At 44.3% G+C, this 16,578-nt stretch overlaps 1 protein-coding gene across 1 annotated transcript in view; it reads right to left on the bottom strand.

The window, feature by feature from the left end:
- The window catches only part of RIMKLA (ribosomal modification protein rimK like family member A), a 24,810-nt gene extending 8,325 nt beyond the window's left edge, over positions 1 to 16,485 (bottom strand). The window contains exons 1-3 of the mRNA XM_019643684.1: positions 16,211 to 16,485; positions 3,710 to 3,940; positions 422 to 508 (exon numbers count right to left, since the gene is read on the bottom strand). Coding sequence (XP_019499229.1) covers positions 422 to 508; positions 3,710 to 3,940; positions 16,211 to 16,373 — 481 coding nt within the window. The 5' untranslated portion in view covers positions 16,374 to 16,485. The remainder of the gene's footprint in view (positions 1 to 421; positions 509 to 3,709; positions 3,941 to 16,210) is intronic.
- Positions 16,486 to 16,578: the final 93 nt, after the last annotated feature.

Raw genomic sequence — 16,578 nt, 5'->3', positions numbered from 1 at the left:
GGGGGGGGGGTCACGTGGCCAGAGAAGGTGCAAAGGGAGGTGGAGGCTGTTCATCCAGGGCACTCAGTGCCATGAGGAGGAATACGGACTCTAATAGGCAATACAGGCTCTTGGGAGGGTTTTCAACAAGGGAGTGACACGAATAGATCTGTTCCAGGAAAATTAATCCTAAAAAGGAACAGAGTATGTATTGGCAGTGAAGTTAGAGAAACCAATCAGGGGTCTACCGCCATAGTCCGGGGAAGGGAAGAGAAAGCAAGGACAGTGGGGACAGAAATAAAGGGACAGAGGTGAGGACCACACAGCAAGCTCCTCGAGGGGGAGCTCCATTTCTCCAAGCAGTGCTTCTGCCATGCCTGAGGCGGGTCTTGTCACAGCAGAGCTGCAGCTCTAAAGGAAGCCCAGGAGGAGGGACACTGACCCTGGTGTCCTCGTGTGCTCTTCACCACGACTGGGTAGCCCAGGGGCTCAGCTTCATCAATCATTTTTGAAAAGTCTTCATGCCCACCTGCCAAGAAAAGGTGAAAGTCAGTGAAGGTAAGGCTGATGGTCGGGGCACGGTCAGCCCAACACGGCGCCCTCTGTGGGAATTCTCGCAAGGCCTCGCGTCTCTGATTAAATTAGCGACTTGAACTCATTCAGTCTGACAGACATACATTGTGCGCCTGTAATACAAAAGGTGGGAGCAGAGATAAGACCAACATATATTGAGTCCTTCTCTGTGGCAAAGGCTTCAGATGCTCTAGTTCATATAATCCTCATCACAATCCCATTGGCAGGGCAAGTACTTCTCTTTTAAAATGGCTGCCGCAGACAGCATTCTAAGATGGCCCCCAAGATTCCTCCCTGCTGGTATACACACCCTGTATTATCCCTTCTCCTGAGTGTGGGAGGGACCAGTGAACATGAGGGACTATCATTCCTGTGATTAGGTCTACTTTGAGCTAATCAAGAGGGGATGATTCATGGTGGACCTGACCTAATCAGGCGAGCCCTTCAGAAGAAGGTGAGGTGTCAGAAAGACCCTCCTGCTGTCCTTGAAAGAGCCAACTGCCGTGCTGGGACAGTGGGCAGCCTCTAGGAGCTGAGAACAGCCCTCAACTGATAGCCAGCAACCAAGTGGGGACCTCAGTCCCACAGCTGCAAGCAACGAACTGCCAACAACCAGTGAGCTTGGAAGACCCCGGACCTCGGATGAGGTCACAGCCCTGCTGCCCCTTGATTTCAGCCTGGTGAGACCTGAGCAAAGAACCCAGCTATGCTGCGGCTGGATTCCTGACCTTCAGAAACTGTGAGGAAATAAGTATCTGTTGCTTTAAGCCCCTACATTTTTAAGTAGTTTGTTGTATAGAAATAGAAAACCAATACCCAAAGAAACCAAGCCTGGGGATTTGTCTCACCCAAAGTTAAGGCATGACTGGAAAGCTTGAACTGGCTCCACTATACTCCTTTAAGTGTCTTCATTTGGAAAAACATGACTAATAATGTGTATTAAAATCTTTCTAAACTGTCTTACAAACTTCATTGACTTCCTATACATTTGCATCTTTGAGAGGCTGCTATTCTGCCTAACACAGGTGGTATTGCTGTTCATCAAATTTTGCAAAGCAAAATATTCTGGAATACTCACACCCGTTTGTTCACAAAAGTGCTAATAATTAAAAAACAAAAAATGAAGAGGCAGTATAAACAGGGGCAGCTTCATAAACAGGAAGTTTTATAAGAAGGGAACTCCCAACTTCCTGAGATCTGCTGATAAATTTAACGCCTCTCTAGCCACCCTCTTTCCCTTCCCTTCTAATACAGTGAAGAGGGGTCCTTCTTATCTCAGGCCGTCCCTGCCCCTGTGCTTTGGACCCCCTTCCCTCTCCCTTCCTCAGGGATCTTGCACCATTAAGTGTCCCCTCTCTGCTGTATCATCAATCTCCCAGTTCCAAATTCCATCACGATTTTAAACAAGTTCAGTTCTGTCCCAGCCCAAACAAATAAACCTGCTGTTCCCTGACCCTGCCTCATCCCTCAACTACAACTGTATCCCCAAATCAAGCTACTCGAAAGGGTTTCCATTTCCTCACTACTCCTTCATTTCCTCATCCTTGACAATTTGGCTTCTCTCCCCACCACTAAGTGAAGTTGTATGCATTAAGCTCCCTGTTGCTAAATGCAACACACATGACTCATTGCTTATGTTACTTGTCCTTTTGGAATCGATCGACATGTTTCATTAGACCAGCCTTTCTGGAATGCTCTTGCCACTGGCTTCTGTCATCTCTCTTTTTCCCTCTCCAGTTCCTCCTACTTAGTCTCTTGTGTACTCGTAGGTTCCTCTTCCTTTACCCATTGCCTAAAGGAGGCCCTGCTGAACTCGCTTTTATTAAATTTGATGTATTATTGTGATACAGTATACATAACATAAAATTTACCATTTTAACCGTTTTAGGGATATAGTTCAGCCCTCTTATTATTCTACATATTCTCCATGCGTAATCTCAACCATCCTGTGCTTCACTAAATGCAGGTTTCCTAGTCGATACCTCTCTCAGGAGCTCCAGGTCCATTATCGGCTTAGTCATGAATACTACTGAATACTTTTACTGGCATATACTATAGACACCTCAAATAGACGGTGTCCCAAACTGACATAGTCTCTCCCCAACAATCCCTCACCCCCTATCCACCTACCTGTTTCTCCTCTCGCACGTTTCTAGTCTCAGTGACTATGTGCCTTCACCTCTGGTTGCCCAAACCAGAAACCAGAGTCACTCTTGATTTCTCTTCATAGTTCTCCTATCCGATCAATTATCAAGTCCTATTATTTCTATCTCCTTCATAACCCCCAAATCTGTTCATTTATCGTTATTCTTCCTATGGCCACTTTAGTTTAGCCCACCATTGCTCTTCTGAATTGTTTAAAAAGACTGCTACTACATATCTTGTCTCTACTTTGCCTCTAATTCTTTCTCCCTAGTGTAGCCAAAGTGATATTCTGAACTCCGATTCGGTCACCTCCTTGTTTAAAGCCCTCCCAATAACTTTCTGTTAGTCTCAGGGTTAACCCTAATCTCCTCATATACTACCTATGGCTACTTCTTACCTTTCTAGCTTTATATCTCAACTCTACCTCCTCTACATTCTACAAACTACTCAAAATACCACCAATCGGCCATGATCGCTCGTCTTTAGGTCTTCCTATATCCTGCTCTCTGCTTAGACTCCGCTCCTGCCCCCCTTGCTTTAGCTGGATAACTTCAGCTTAGTTTAGATGTTATTTCTTTTGGGAAGCCTTCCTCAATATCCTCTAAGCCCATTAGGAGCTCTCCTGTATATCCCGGTACCACCTTGCGCTAACTCATATGACACTTACTATACTGCACTGAACTTGCCTGTTTATTTGCTGTCCTCTGTCTCTGATGAATTAGGAATGCCTTGAGGGTAGGACTTTTATTTACTGCTATAGCCCAGTGCCTAGTATGGTGGTTGGCACATATGTGTACCAGACACATATTTAATGATTTACAGAGAGAAAGAAGCAAAGGCATTTCAAACAGAGGGAATGACCGTGATACAGACTCAAGATACTGTGTCACCTAAGATGAACAGCTTCATATTGAAAGCCAACAAGATGCCTGAGGGCTTTTGGGGAGAACAAAACATAGAGATGCAGCTGGTTTGGAAAGATAAGCTCCAGCCCTATTTCAAGGACACTCACCATAGGAGAAGGTGTCTGGCATGGGGACCCCATGTCCAGCCAGCTCTTGGAATGTCCAGAATTTGTTGATGCAATTTAAAATGCTCTGGGGGCGGTTGACTAAGCGACAGCCCAACTTCTCCAGGTGTCGCAGGACCGTGATGTCACTGTCCGATTGTATTGAGGGTGTGGACACCCGAACAAGCACCACATCCGGGAAAGTGGTGAGTGCCTTCTGGTTCAGCTGTAGGCCTGTAATCGAAGGACAAAAGTGAGCTCGGGGCTTGCTGTCGTCTAGACCCACCAGGAGAACTGGTTCCAACAGACTCCTCAAGACTGAACCTAGCAGGAAGATAGCCTTGATAGCACCTGGGTATCCTGTTGTAACAAGAAAGCTACAGTCAATCCTAAACTCCAAACAAATGGGCAGAGCATGATTATGAGGAAACACAAAAATGAACAGAAAAATAAAGGGAGCATATCAAGAATAATCCACATTAGAAGAATCCACAGGAGACAATACAGGCCAGCAGCTTTCTTCCATATTGTACTAGTATTTCTCAAAATAGAGTGGCTTAGGGAGGAGGCTGAAGACTTAATGAAAAAGAAGCACTACAGCTCACTTAAGGAATCCTTACTACTCTTTTATGACTTAACCTTTAAAAGTCTATCTGAAATATTATGTAGCCATTTAAATAATGTTTATGGATATAATGAATGCAAAAATGTCAATGTTAAGTGAAAAAAAAAAGGATACAAAATTATAAATACAAGTTAGAAAAGGCTAAAGGGAAATATACCAACATTTTAACAGTGCGTAATGGGATTATAGGTGATTTTCTATTTTCTTGTTTTTATTAGTTTCAGGTGCACAAAAGAATTTAATAGTTAGACAGGTGATTTCCTATTTTATACTTATCTGTATTTTCCAAAATGTCTCCAAATGTATATTACCTTTATAACAAAAGACTTTTAAAAAATCAATCTACTAAAACTCAATTTGATATTAAAGAAAACTAAAATGCATCCAAAGGTAACTGATCCATATAGTGAAAGGACTTGGACCTGTATTGATAATACTGGATAAACTCAGTATTAGCTTCAAGTGAGGCCTCAGAGGAACAGGAGTGCAGTCTTCAAGTATCTGTAGGGTATCCACGCAGAAGGACTATTTGGCTTATCTTCTGTGACCCCGAGACACAGCTAACCATAAGCATGATTCTGTCTGTTCACTCCTCTATCTCCAGCCCCTAGAACAGTGCCTGGTGCATGATAGGCACTTGGTGATTTGTACAGAAGCTACAGGGAGACAGATTTGGGCTCAACAAAAGGGACGCTTTTGCATTGCCTTAGGATGGAATGGGCCGAGGCTCAGTGGTCACCTGAGGATGGCACAGAAGGAATACAAGGGTCAGATCAGCTCACAGCAGCTGCCTGATCTCTTTCAACCCCGAAATCCTGTGGTTTGTATTACGTAAGTAGTTACTTAGGCATCTATGGTTCACCCAACATCTGGGGATGGAATAATGGAGATACAAAATGGGATAGGCAGGGCAATGAGAAGTGAGTTCAGCCGATAACTTGGTCTGCCTTAGTGAACCTTAAAGGAGTTCCCAAAATGCTCTAAAGAATACCTTTGAAACACAGTTTCAGAACTATCTTACAGGCTTTAACCTAAAGCGCTTTCTATTTCATAAGTGATATACTGTACAACCATGTAATTCCAAGAAAACAAAAGGTGTTAATGAAATTACTATGTCTCCATCATAGCATGAATAATATTAATACAAAAGCTCTAAGCAAAGCAAAACAAAACAAAAGCAAGCAAACAAACAAAACACCCCACAAAACTACTCCATAGATCTAACTTGCACAGTTTCCCTACAGTCTAGGAGGTGTTTCACCAATCAAAAAAAAAAAGGAGTAAGTGTAATCATTAAGATGAATTGTTTTTAGTACTTCTGCCAATAGTGTAAACCCAAGGAACTGGAACATAATTCTCAAGGATCACTTATAAACAGCACTCAAGTTATCTTCACTTTGCTATCAGAAAACAGTATCATATATATATATTTATATAAATATATATATATATAAATATATATATATATATGTCTTTTCCTTTGCCACTTATAGCCCCTGTGGAAAATAATACAAAAGGGGGTAAAAAGCAAGCCCTGTGCAGTATCCTCAAAATTGACAGAAGAAAAGTACTCAAGTTGGTGCAAATGGTGAGTAAATACAGAAAACTTAGGGAAAAAGCAACAGCCCAGGACAACATTACATAATGAGATAATAATATATGCAAAAATGCTCTGAAACTATAAAGTGCTATACATATGTAAGGTGCTGGCATTATCACTGCACAGACATTCTATTAAGCAAGGTAGGACAATTGATGGAGATTTGGACCACCTGATGAGAAAAAGGGCTTTGCAACAGAAAAGTGACCTAGAGAAACAAGCAGCAGCAGAAACGTCTGGTGTTAAAAACCCCAACATGAGACCACAGACAAACAGTTACACTCCAAAATGCGAAGAAAAGAATTCAATCATTTTTGGAAATACCAACCACAAGTGGACAGAGACAGCTCAGCCTCAACAAGCAAATTCACATAGACCTAGGAAGTCTTACCAGGACTTCATCTCTCTTCTCCAAAGGTAAATCTTTGGGCCTGGCTCATTCCAATTGAAGCCTTTAATAAATGAAGAATGGAATGGGTTAAAGTGTAGCTGAAAAGGCTCCGCCAAGCGTTTACACAGGTCTACTCTCTGACTGTGCTGGCTGTCCAGCTCTGTGCAGAGAGGGACATGACAGGTTTCAGGATACTGTGCACATACAACCAGTTACCTCTCTGCCCATTGACACAGCTCTGGCATTCTTGCTATGGGCAACTTCACTTTCCCCCTGTTCATTCTTGTTCTCTGCTGTCTAACCCTAGTCTAAACCACCATTTCTAGAAGCAGTGGACAAGAGGCTGCCGCTCACTGTAGCTTGAGTGGAGATAGCAGTTCCACACGGACGTGGCCAAGAACAGGGGTTTAAGGCGGGCCCTGGGCAAACCTGTCTGTGAACTCTGAGACCTTCAACCACTTAAGTAATCTCTCTCCCTCTCTTCATTAACATCTCTCCTTCGGAAAGGACCTGATAAACTTACTAGAGGACGGTCCTTAATGTGTCACCTTTCCCCGGATCCATAACATTGCCACTGCAATCTACAGGCTTCAAGCCAAGGGAATGAAGAGCTGATGCAAGACATCAGGGAGGGTAGGGCTCTGCCTGAATGGAAGGTAACCCCTCAACAATGAGAGGCTCATGCCCTCAGATCACAAGGGTTTCATTAGCTTAAGTGCCCTAGTGCTCTGAGCCATCACCTTGACCTAGGGGGCAGGGCAAGGGGAAGGGAGCTGAGTGGCTTCTGGGGTATTTGGGGTCTCCCAGATTCCTAGACTAAGCTAGAGATTTACTGTTTAGCCTCAAATCGCTTTTTTTAAAAAAATTAAAATGATCACTGTTTCCAAACAGGTCAGTAAGATAGTGAAAAAAATCAGACCCCAAACTAGTTAGCAGTGACCCACAGCCAACCTAGTCTAAATCAACTTTTTCAAACCACAGCAATATTTTCTCCATATTACTTCTACAAAGAATAATCTACTTTCATGGGTAATCACGTTCTGATTTCCTTCCTTTTAAACTCTCTGTTATTTATATTTGGAAATATTTTCATGCATTAAAAACAAGATTAAAAAAAGAGTAACTTTTCCCAAAGAATCGAGCCTGTATTTATTTTCTACCCTATATATCAAGTTCAATTAAGTTAATTCTATAAAACTAGACTTTTGTATTTGTATGTACAACAGCAAAGAAATGCACTTTATCATACAGAGAAATACCTTTAGAAATAAGCAAATTGTTATTGGAAACAGCTCTAAAAAGCTCTGAATAATAAAAGATACAGTCCTTCAGATCTCAATTTGGCTTGCATTTTTACTGAGCATCAGTTGTGTTTCAGGCACTTTGCTAGGAACGTTCACATATATTATCTCATTTAAATTAAAGGTGTCTAGTAATAGGGATCCCTGCACTAGATCTGACTGGAACAGTCTTTGCGCTTACACAGACCTAATACATAATAGGTCACCACCCTCCCAACCTGTGCACATGTCACACTCATGTATGTGGACACACACGTACACCCTTAGCTTCACAAAAGAGAGCTTCATAACTAAACTGACTCCTAGTATGCTAGAAAAATCCTTCATGTACAAAGCAAGCAGCAGAAATACAGTGGGACTAGCTAGCACGAGAAGAAGCAAGGACCAGGCCAGCCAAGTGGCTCAGTTGGTGAAGAGCTCGCTCAAGAAGAAGCAAGGACCTCAGCTATGGTGGCTTTTATTTATTTATTTTTTATTTTTTATTTTTTTTTAAAGATTTTTATTGGGGAATTGGGGGGATGGGAACAGTGCTGGGGAATGGGGGAAGGGGAACAGACAAGTTGCTGTCGTTTTGTTCTTCAGTCTAGTTGTGGAGGATGTTGCTTCACTGGCCCAAGTTGGCACCATCATTGCGCTCTTCCCGGGCGAGGCAGATCAGTCACCGGCTTCTGGACGGCCGCTCACCGCGGCTGCTGGCCGCTCACGCTGGCTGCTGGCTACACACAGTAGCCCATGGCAACCCACCTGCAGCAGGGACTGCAGCCTACGCTGTCGCAGGCGACTCACAGCAGCCCAGCTCCAGGTTGAGCTGTTGTTCAGCATCTTAGCTGTGGAGGGCAGTGTCACTGGCCCTCATATGTGGGATCCGAACCGGGGCCCTCTGGCGTCCCAAGCCAGCTCCCAACCATCGCGCCACTCGGCCGGCCCTATGGTGGCTTTTAGAACCATTATGTGTTAGCAGGATCAGGTAACAACAGTGGCTGGTAGCAAAGCTCTGAAAGTTGTCACAACGGAACCAATACTATAAATAAAGTAAGTGGATAATCCATTAAGGGCTTCACATTACCTTGTTGAGTTATGAGGAAGATGTGTCATCTGAAATATGATCTGGCTCATCTCACTCTCCAGGTCTTCCCTGCTTTCTTTCTACCCCGCCCTCAGCATTTTCTCATAAGGAAGGTATTTTTATTCTTAACCATCACCACGCCTCCTTCCCTTGTAAAGTTCTTTGTTACAATGCCCAAAGAAATCTCACCTCCACCTCATTAAAACCAGCAGACATTATGTGGCCACTTTCTTTTTCCACCAACTGCTATTTTGAGGTCATTTAATTCAATACAACCTTTACTGAACTGTCGGGATGAGTCAGACACACTATTACACAGGAATAGAAAGATGAGCTGGGTGGTCTCTGCCTACCAGGAGCTTACAGTCTCCTTATGGAGAAAGACATAGACACAACTTAAATATGCATTCATTCACTCATTCATTCACTCTACACACATTTATAGTTTCATGCATTCATTCGGCCAATATTTACTTAATACCTTCTTTGGGCACCTAGTTTGGGTTTCCCCAGAAGCATTCCCAGAGACAAGGACGCAAGTTAGAGTGGTAAAGCAGGAACCACTGGCTGGGGAGCAAAGATGGGAATGAAGCAATAAGGGGTGTGTTATCGGTGCGCTCGAATGGTGGGACATGTGAGAGCCTCTGACAGCCAAGGAACAGGTACCATCTTAATGGCTGGGAATAGGGGGTTGAGGCATGTGAGCCAAGCAAACAATATCCTCAGAATTTAAGAAGACAGACAACACACACCTGTGATTAATGCCACTGATGCTCTGTGCAGAGCACCTGGGTATTAAGAAGAGTTATCTACCTGGTTTGGGCAGGGGGTGGGGAGAGGAGGTGACCTATGAGGGCCAAATGTGAGAAGTGCTCTAGCAGGCCAATAGATCAGGGTATACTGACAGCAAAGGAGGAGGGAGCAGTTAGGTGATTACTTCTGAGGGAGAATCAAGGAAAGTTGCAGAAAGATGTTGACTCATGGTGCCTCTGGGCTCAGAAGAAATGAGTAAAGCTAATGAATGCATAATGTCTACTTCTCAGAAGCAAATCAATAGGAACGCATGTCTGTATAAGCACTGAGTTCAGGGCTATCTCAGGGCTAACCTATTTGTAAAGGCATTTGGAGAAGTTGAAGCAACATGAGATGAAAGACAATTATGACTAGAGTGGCTAAAGTACTGGCTTCCAAGCAGAGACTTGATGTAATTCCTTGCTGTCCTTTAACAGCTTGGCAACACACAGAAATCTCTCCGGGTCTGTTTCCTCTTCGGTAAAATGGAAGGGTCCCAGAACTTGGAACGCTTTCTCCCTCCCCTATCCGATCCCACCCCACCACCTCACCCACACGATCTTTCTTGCAGCCACGAATTCAAATCTCATCAAGCCTTTAATTCCTCTCATATCAGTCATTCAAGACTCTGGTCTCCAAGGCCATGTCATTTCCCTGGACTCCACACCCTACCTGGCTCTGACTTAGCCTTTTCTACTCCCACCTTCCACTCCTTCCCATCTCCACTGTGCCCTCAGGGGCTCGAAGGGCAGCTAGCAAATCGCCTACTCTCAACCTTTTCAGTGAGTGTTCCCTTCACCTTCTTTTTCTGAGTCCCACTGAACCCCAGGTCTCCCCAGTGACACTGCTTCCCCAACAGCCCTCCCAAGTCGTGTCTGTCTTCTCTCCCTCGCACCTGGGATTACTGGGCCGAGGTAGATGTGCTCCTTGTTGTGGCTTCCAGAACATTCTCCTCTCATCCTAAAGCACCCAGCCTGACTCTCATCAAGATTGCACATCATCCCACTTGTGCAAGTCATCTAAGGACCCCAGTCACTCCCCTCTGTCCTTGAAGCTTCAGTTCCTGACTCACTGACTTTCCCACGCTGTCACAGATATGGGTGATTTCAGCATCCGTATGGAGAATTCTTCCAATGCCCAGGCCTCTGTGCCTTGACCTCCTGTCCTCCAAGGATCTTGTCCACCATCCACCTCAGCCACCACTTCCGGTAACATTCTAGACTTCATGCACTCATCCTAATTCCAATCTGCAACCACTGTCTCCTATCTTTCTAGCTTACTCCCTTTAGTACCCCAACTCCAGCCATCCTTTGACCCCATCAGAAACTACCACACGTGGATTCCCCATCTTTTCACTTCCCTCACCCCCTTCCTACCCTCATTCCCTTCTTACCCTATTTAAATTTCATAGATAAACCCTCAAATCCTTGCATCCATTTCTTTTTTTTAAGATTTTTATTGGGGAATTGGGGGGATGGGAACAGTGCTGGGGAATTGGGGGAAGGGGAACAGACAAGTTGCTGTCGTTTTGTTCTTCAGTCTAGTTGTGGAGGACGTTGCTTCACTGGCCCAAGTTGGCACTATCATTGCGCTCTTCCCGGGCGAGGCAGATCAGTCACCGGCTTCTGGACGGCCGCTCACTGCGGCTGCTGGCCGCTCACGCTGGCTGCTGGCTACACACGGTAGCCCATGGCAACCCACTGCCACAGGGGCTGCAGCCTACGCCGTCGCTGGCGACTCACGGCAGCCCAGCTCCAGGTTGAGCTGTTGTTCAGCATCTTAGCTGTAGAGGGCAGTGTCACTGGCCCTCATATGTGGGATCCGAACCGGGGTCCTCTGGTGTCCCAAGCCAGTTCTTAACCATCGCACCACTTGGCTGGCCCTTGAGTTGCTTTTCAATAGTGAAGGATCACACAGAAATAGATTGAGCATTTCAGATGTGTTATAAGCTTTTGTTAAAACAATATAAACCCCAATTAAGTTGAAGTCTCTGAGGGAAGTAAGGTGGCTGAAGAGGGGCTAGAATGAGGTGAGGCTAGCACTGATGTACCTGGATGTCAGAGGACGCCGGGCTAGTAATGGGAGTAACAGAAGGTATGGATGGATGAAGATGACATGGACCTCTCTGATGATGGCTACACCCCTTCCACCAGGAGATCCTAAAAAATTTGGTGGAAGTGTTATGGAAGCAACAACAGGTAGTTCCGAAATCTCTAAGTAGGGCTTTGAGATCCGGTAAGGATCCCAATCTACTGGTTCTAGAACTCTTCCCAAGACAGTTCATGAAGTGTCTCTAAAAACTAGTGTTAGAAACATAAACATAAAATACACATCCAATCTATCTTCAGTCCTTGAGGTCGGCCCACAGATACAAGGGTGGACCCAGGGGGTAAAGTGTATCCATTCAGTGCTCAAGTCAGTTTGGAAATATTGTATGGTAGGTGCTTCCACCCACTCTCTCACCTTTCCACTAGTGCTGTATGGTGGGTTATTCAGATTACAGGGTGTCAGGCACAGGCCTTTAGCAGGGACTGAGCACAAAAGTGAGCATGGTACCCTTTACTGCTAGTGTCTTCTTGCACAATAATGGGAGTCCATCCTTTCTCCACGAGGCCTCTGTAGTCTTTTGGAGGGCTGTAATAAGGCCATTTCCTCATATACAGTTAGCTAGGATCCCCCCTGATTTTTAGTTACCTAATCACTATGCAGAACCAAGTAAAGTATCCCAGGACACCTTAATTTAAACAACCTGACCTAGAAATTCCCATATGGCCACCAGATTTTAGCTCTGAAAGTAAAGGCCTGCTGAATCATTTAGCTCCTAAGAAACAAACTATAACACATCCTTATTTCCAGGTCAGACTCATTTTTTTCTTTTTCTGTCTTGGTATCTGTCCCCGAGTTTGTGACTATACTCGTTTTTTCTTGAGGGGCCGTTAATCATAAAGACCTGTGGGTGGTCAAAGAACTTAATTTGCACTAATGACTATCCTCCTATAATGGCTCATCACAAAAACATTTACACACCCAATCATGATCTTCCAAATACAGAAGCTAATTACAGTCAAAGTTTCATATACTTCAATTTAACCTTTAAGGCACTTGACTCGGTCATCCAACAAACATTAACGAAAGGCCCACCGTGTACCATTACGGAGTATATATCTGATGAATCCCCAGTCATTTAGGCAAAAGGGAAGATAAACTTCGTAAATAGATAAATTACAATAAAATATGATGAATGCTATTTTAAAAGGTAAGTGTAATGTTATAGCAGAAGGAAGAAAGAGACTGCTTGAAGGCCAGGTAGGAAGCTCAAGAAAGACTTGATAGACATGAGTGATTTGGGCTGGATATGAAGGATGAATAAAAGTTTACCACATGGGAGGGAGCTGGACCAGATGGGCATCTCAGGCAGAGGGAATTTCAGTGCAAGGGGCAGGGTAAAGTCGGTGTAGGCTGATGATGCATGGGATGGAGTGGAAGAGAGGAAACAGAAATTCTGGTTCTGCTGAGGATTACTGAGTATTGGTCCTTATTGCCAGCCTACACACCGTTATTGATGTTTATAAGAGTTATTATGCAAAAAAGAACCTAGACCTTATGTGCCTGGTGCATAATAAACAGTACATATATTTTGCTTTCACTATTATTATGTGCGCTTAGGTGCCATGTTCACCACCATTTTATTCCCAAGGTTGACAATAATAAATATTTGTGGAATGAAGAACTTGCTTTTTAAGCAAGAAATGGAGATGGAGCTGATTCTCATAATGTACATCCAGCAGAAAGGTGAAGGGGAAGTGTTTTCTCCAGGATTGCTTCAGTCACTGAAGGTCATTCCACTTTTCCCAGTAGTCTCCCAAATCTATGCTGGGGAGGGTAGATCACTAGGTCAAAAATAACAATCATAAAGCTGGCATTTTCAGTTTACTTGTATTATCCTTACAATAACTGCAGTCTTTAAATCCAAAACTTTTCATCTCTTTTCTGAATCCTATTTCGAGATAACAACCTGAAATTCTTATCTCTGGATCTGGGCTCCCAGTAATCACCACAGAGAAGCTCAGGAGAGAATTTAAGCCACTGTCTGAGGCACTGCCCATACCTGCCCTAAACTGACTCCTTCATGTACTCTCTTCATTAATCTCAACAAATAGGCAGGAATGAAAACATAAAGGCTGTAAAGGTGGTACCTTTACTTTCTAAACCTAAAATTACTTTGCAAAATCACTGTCTAGCCTCAATTTAATTCAATTCAGTTGAATTCCACATCTACCGAGAAAGGTCCTATAGGTTGCAGATGTCCCAAAGCATCCTTATTCCATATCACTGGACTGGAAATTAGGATATCAGATTTTTATAATAACTGTGGGTTTGCGGATAACTACCTGGATGGCACTGAGCAAGTCACTTCATCTCTTTGAGCATCAGGTGCTTCATTTGTAAAATGAAGGGGTTAGAATGGATGATGTCAGAGTTCTTCCCAGCTCTAACATTCTATCATTCTCAAATGGGAAATAGCATCGATATCACTTTAACTATCTATTTCTGTATTTCAAAGCTAGTAAATCCTAGAGTTTTTCTCAGAGGCATGTTTTGGGTTAGCAAATTGCCCAGTTTTCTATAGTTTGACTACAGAGGAATGGGAAAGACAGCCCACAATCTTTATTCTTGCAAAAATATGTGAGTGCCTACTATGTACGAGGCACTACACTATTCCAGTCACTGTCCCAGCACTGTACAAAGCGAACAAGCTCACTCCTCTCAGGGTCCTTGTGCTTTAGTTAATCCACCCCACAACAAATAAACCTTTGACTGCTTTAGATGGCAGAAACAATGATCTGTTAGGTTTGTCTTCTGTGTTGTGATACATGTGTGGCTGGCTATCTGTGAATTAGCAAAACAATGTTAAAATGCATAAAAAAAAAAAATACCTGTTTTCAATTTCTCCATTGACCAGGCAAATAACTAGGTAGATTTTCTTGAAGTTTTAAAAGAAGTAACTCCTGGCTTGTGAATTGATTGAGAAAAATTCATATACGAATTCAGTAAAATTTTAAGACATTAAACAAAAGGGTTTAAATGTTTCCTGCAGCACTGGAATTTAATTTTCTCTTTTTCTGGGGCTGATTTTTTAAAATGGGGTTTTAGATACAAAACAGAGAGCACTGCCCTACTCTTCCACAGCACATGCGATGCGTCTACAACAGAAACATGATGGTTACCCGCATTTCAAAAAAGTCATCTTTACAAGCTGTAAAATAAATACATAAATAAAATGGGCCAACAAACCGAGCCTGGGGCTGGGAGGATGTACTGGTGGGTACTAGGTCTAGATCTAGTAAAATAGAACCGATGATTCCACGTAAGTATGTTACTGATACAGAATTTTAAAGCTGGAAGGACTTTAGCCCCTGGTTTTATAAACGAGAAACCTGAGACTCAAAGACATAAAGTGACTTGGCTAAGTCAAAGCCAAGATACTTGTTAGCAGCAAAGCTGTAATAAGAATCCAGGTCTGCAGATTCCCTGTTCAGGAATTCAGTTCTACATGAACTGAGTTTTAGCAAGTTAAGAATAGCGAGACGCTACCCTTTACGGTTGACCGACACTGTTTAAGATTAAATGTAGGACGCCTATTGTTTGTAGTGTCTTTCTCCAACAGGCTATACAATCTTGTATTACTTATGAAAGGTTTAGATACATTTTTGGATGAAATATCTAGAACAGATATATTCTACTTAGAAACAGGTCATAGTCAAAATCTCATGTGTAAGTAGCCTGTTCAGAATTTGGCATCCTTTCCCACCAAAGAGAATTAACAAATTATGAGCTTGTTTCAGCAGGTATGGTTGAACTAATATGAATGATATCCCAAGAAGCACCATGAATTGGGCCCAGACCCCTTTGAGACCTAGAGGCTGCTGGAGTGGCTGGGTACCTCCAGTGGTGCTGCAAGCCAGGGGGGAAGTTCCTAAACCACCGATTCCTAAATCAGGGAGTGCTTGTATTAAGAATAATTAAAAATACCTAAAAACTCAATAAGCCTTTTGAGGTCAGGGTCACAGATGATAATCATGCCTCATCCAAAAGTCTCTTGGACACAACAGTGGAGAAATCAGTGAGGCCAGAATGGTCTGTACTTGAACTCTCGGCTTTTCTAGAATCAGAATTCAACACTTTCAGGGCGGAGAATGAGTAAAAGAAAAGCCATCAAATACCCTTCCACTTTACACTCAAGAAGTGACTCCAATCTTTCTCCGATTTTCCCCATATGTAGGTTCCTAGTTTGGGAATAATATTCTAGGTAAACTCCTGGAAAACTTTTAAAAACAACGTCATGGCGATTTTGTAAATTTAACGTGGGTTTCTTGAAATCTAAACTGACAGGGCACCAATGCAAGCATAATTTGCAAATTTGGTGTTAGCAGCTTGATTTTCCTTGGACCTCCAGGCGGTTTCAGGTAAATTCGAGTTCCTCCTAAAACAAAGTCCCCTAAGTAAATTAACTCCCATTCTCAAGTCTTGGCCTCAGGGCGGATGGTGGTGGTCAAAGGAAGCTCTCAAGGTTAGGGGCTTTCTCCAACTCAGAGAGGTCTCGCGGGGGAAAGAGGCTGGTTTCGGGGGCCCGAACCTGCCTGGGGGAGGCCCAGGGGCGCGCGCCCACCGGCCGGCTCTCGGGGACCCCGGCGCGCCTCCCCGCCCTCCCAGGCTCGTCACGCTTACCGAGGTGGCCGCCGACGATGGTGACGGCGATCTGGTCCATGAGCACCGCCCGGAAGCGCACGTCCTGCTCGGAGCAGCGCTGCCGGAGGGCGCGCAGGATCTGCACCTGCGGGTAGTCCTCACGGATGCGCCGGTCCGTCAGGAACCAGAGCTGGGAGCACATGGCGGCCAGGACGGCGGCGCCCGGCGCGGCGCGGACCCCCTGGCCTCCCCGGACCACTAGCTCTGGCAGGCCGGCGAGCGCGCGCCGCGGCTCCGCTCCCGCCGGTGCGCCAGGCGCCTCTGCAGCCCTGACCCAGCGAATCTGCGGGCCACTCAACGCCGCCGCCGGCCCCGGCCAGCCAATCAGCGCGCGGTGGCGGGCGCGG

This window comes from Hipposideros armiger, unplaced genomic scaffold (assembly GCF_001890085.2).
Source record: "Hipposideros armiger isolate ML-2016 unplaced genomic scaffold, ASM189008v1 scaffold_82, whole genome shotgun sequence".
Lineage (NCBI taxonomy): Eukaryota > Metazoa > Chordata > Mammalia > Chiroptera > Hipposideridae > Hipposideros > Hipposideros armiger.
The sequence above is the reverse complement of the archived record's forward strand: the minus strand, read 5'-3'. Positions and strand labels throughout refer to the sequence as shown.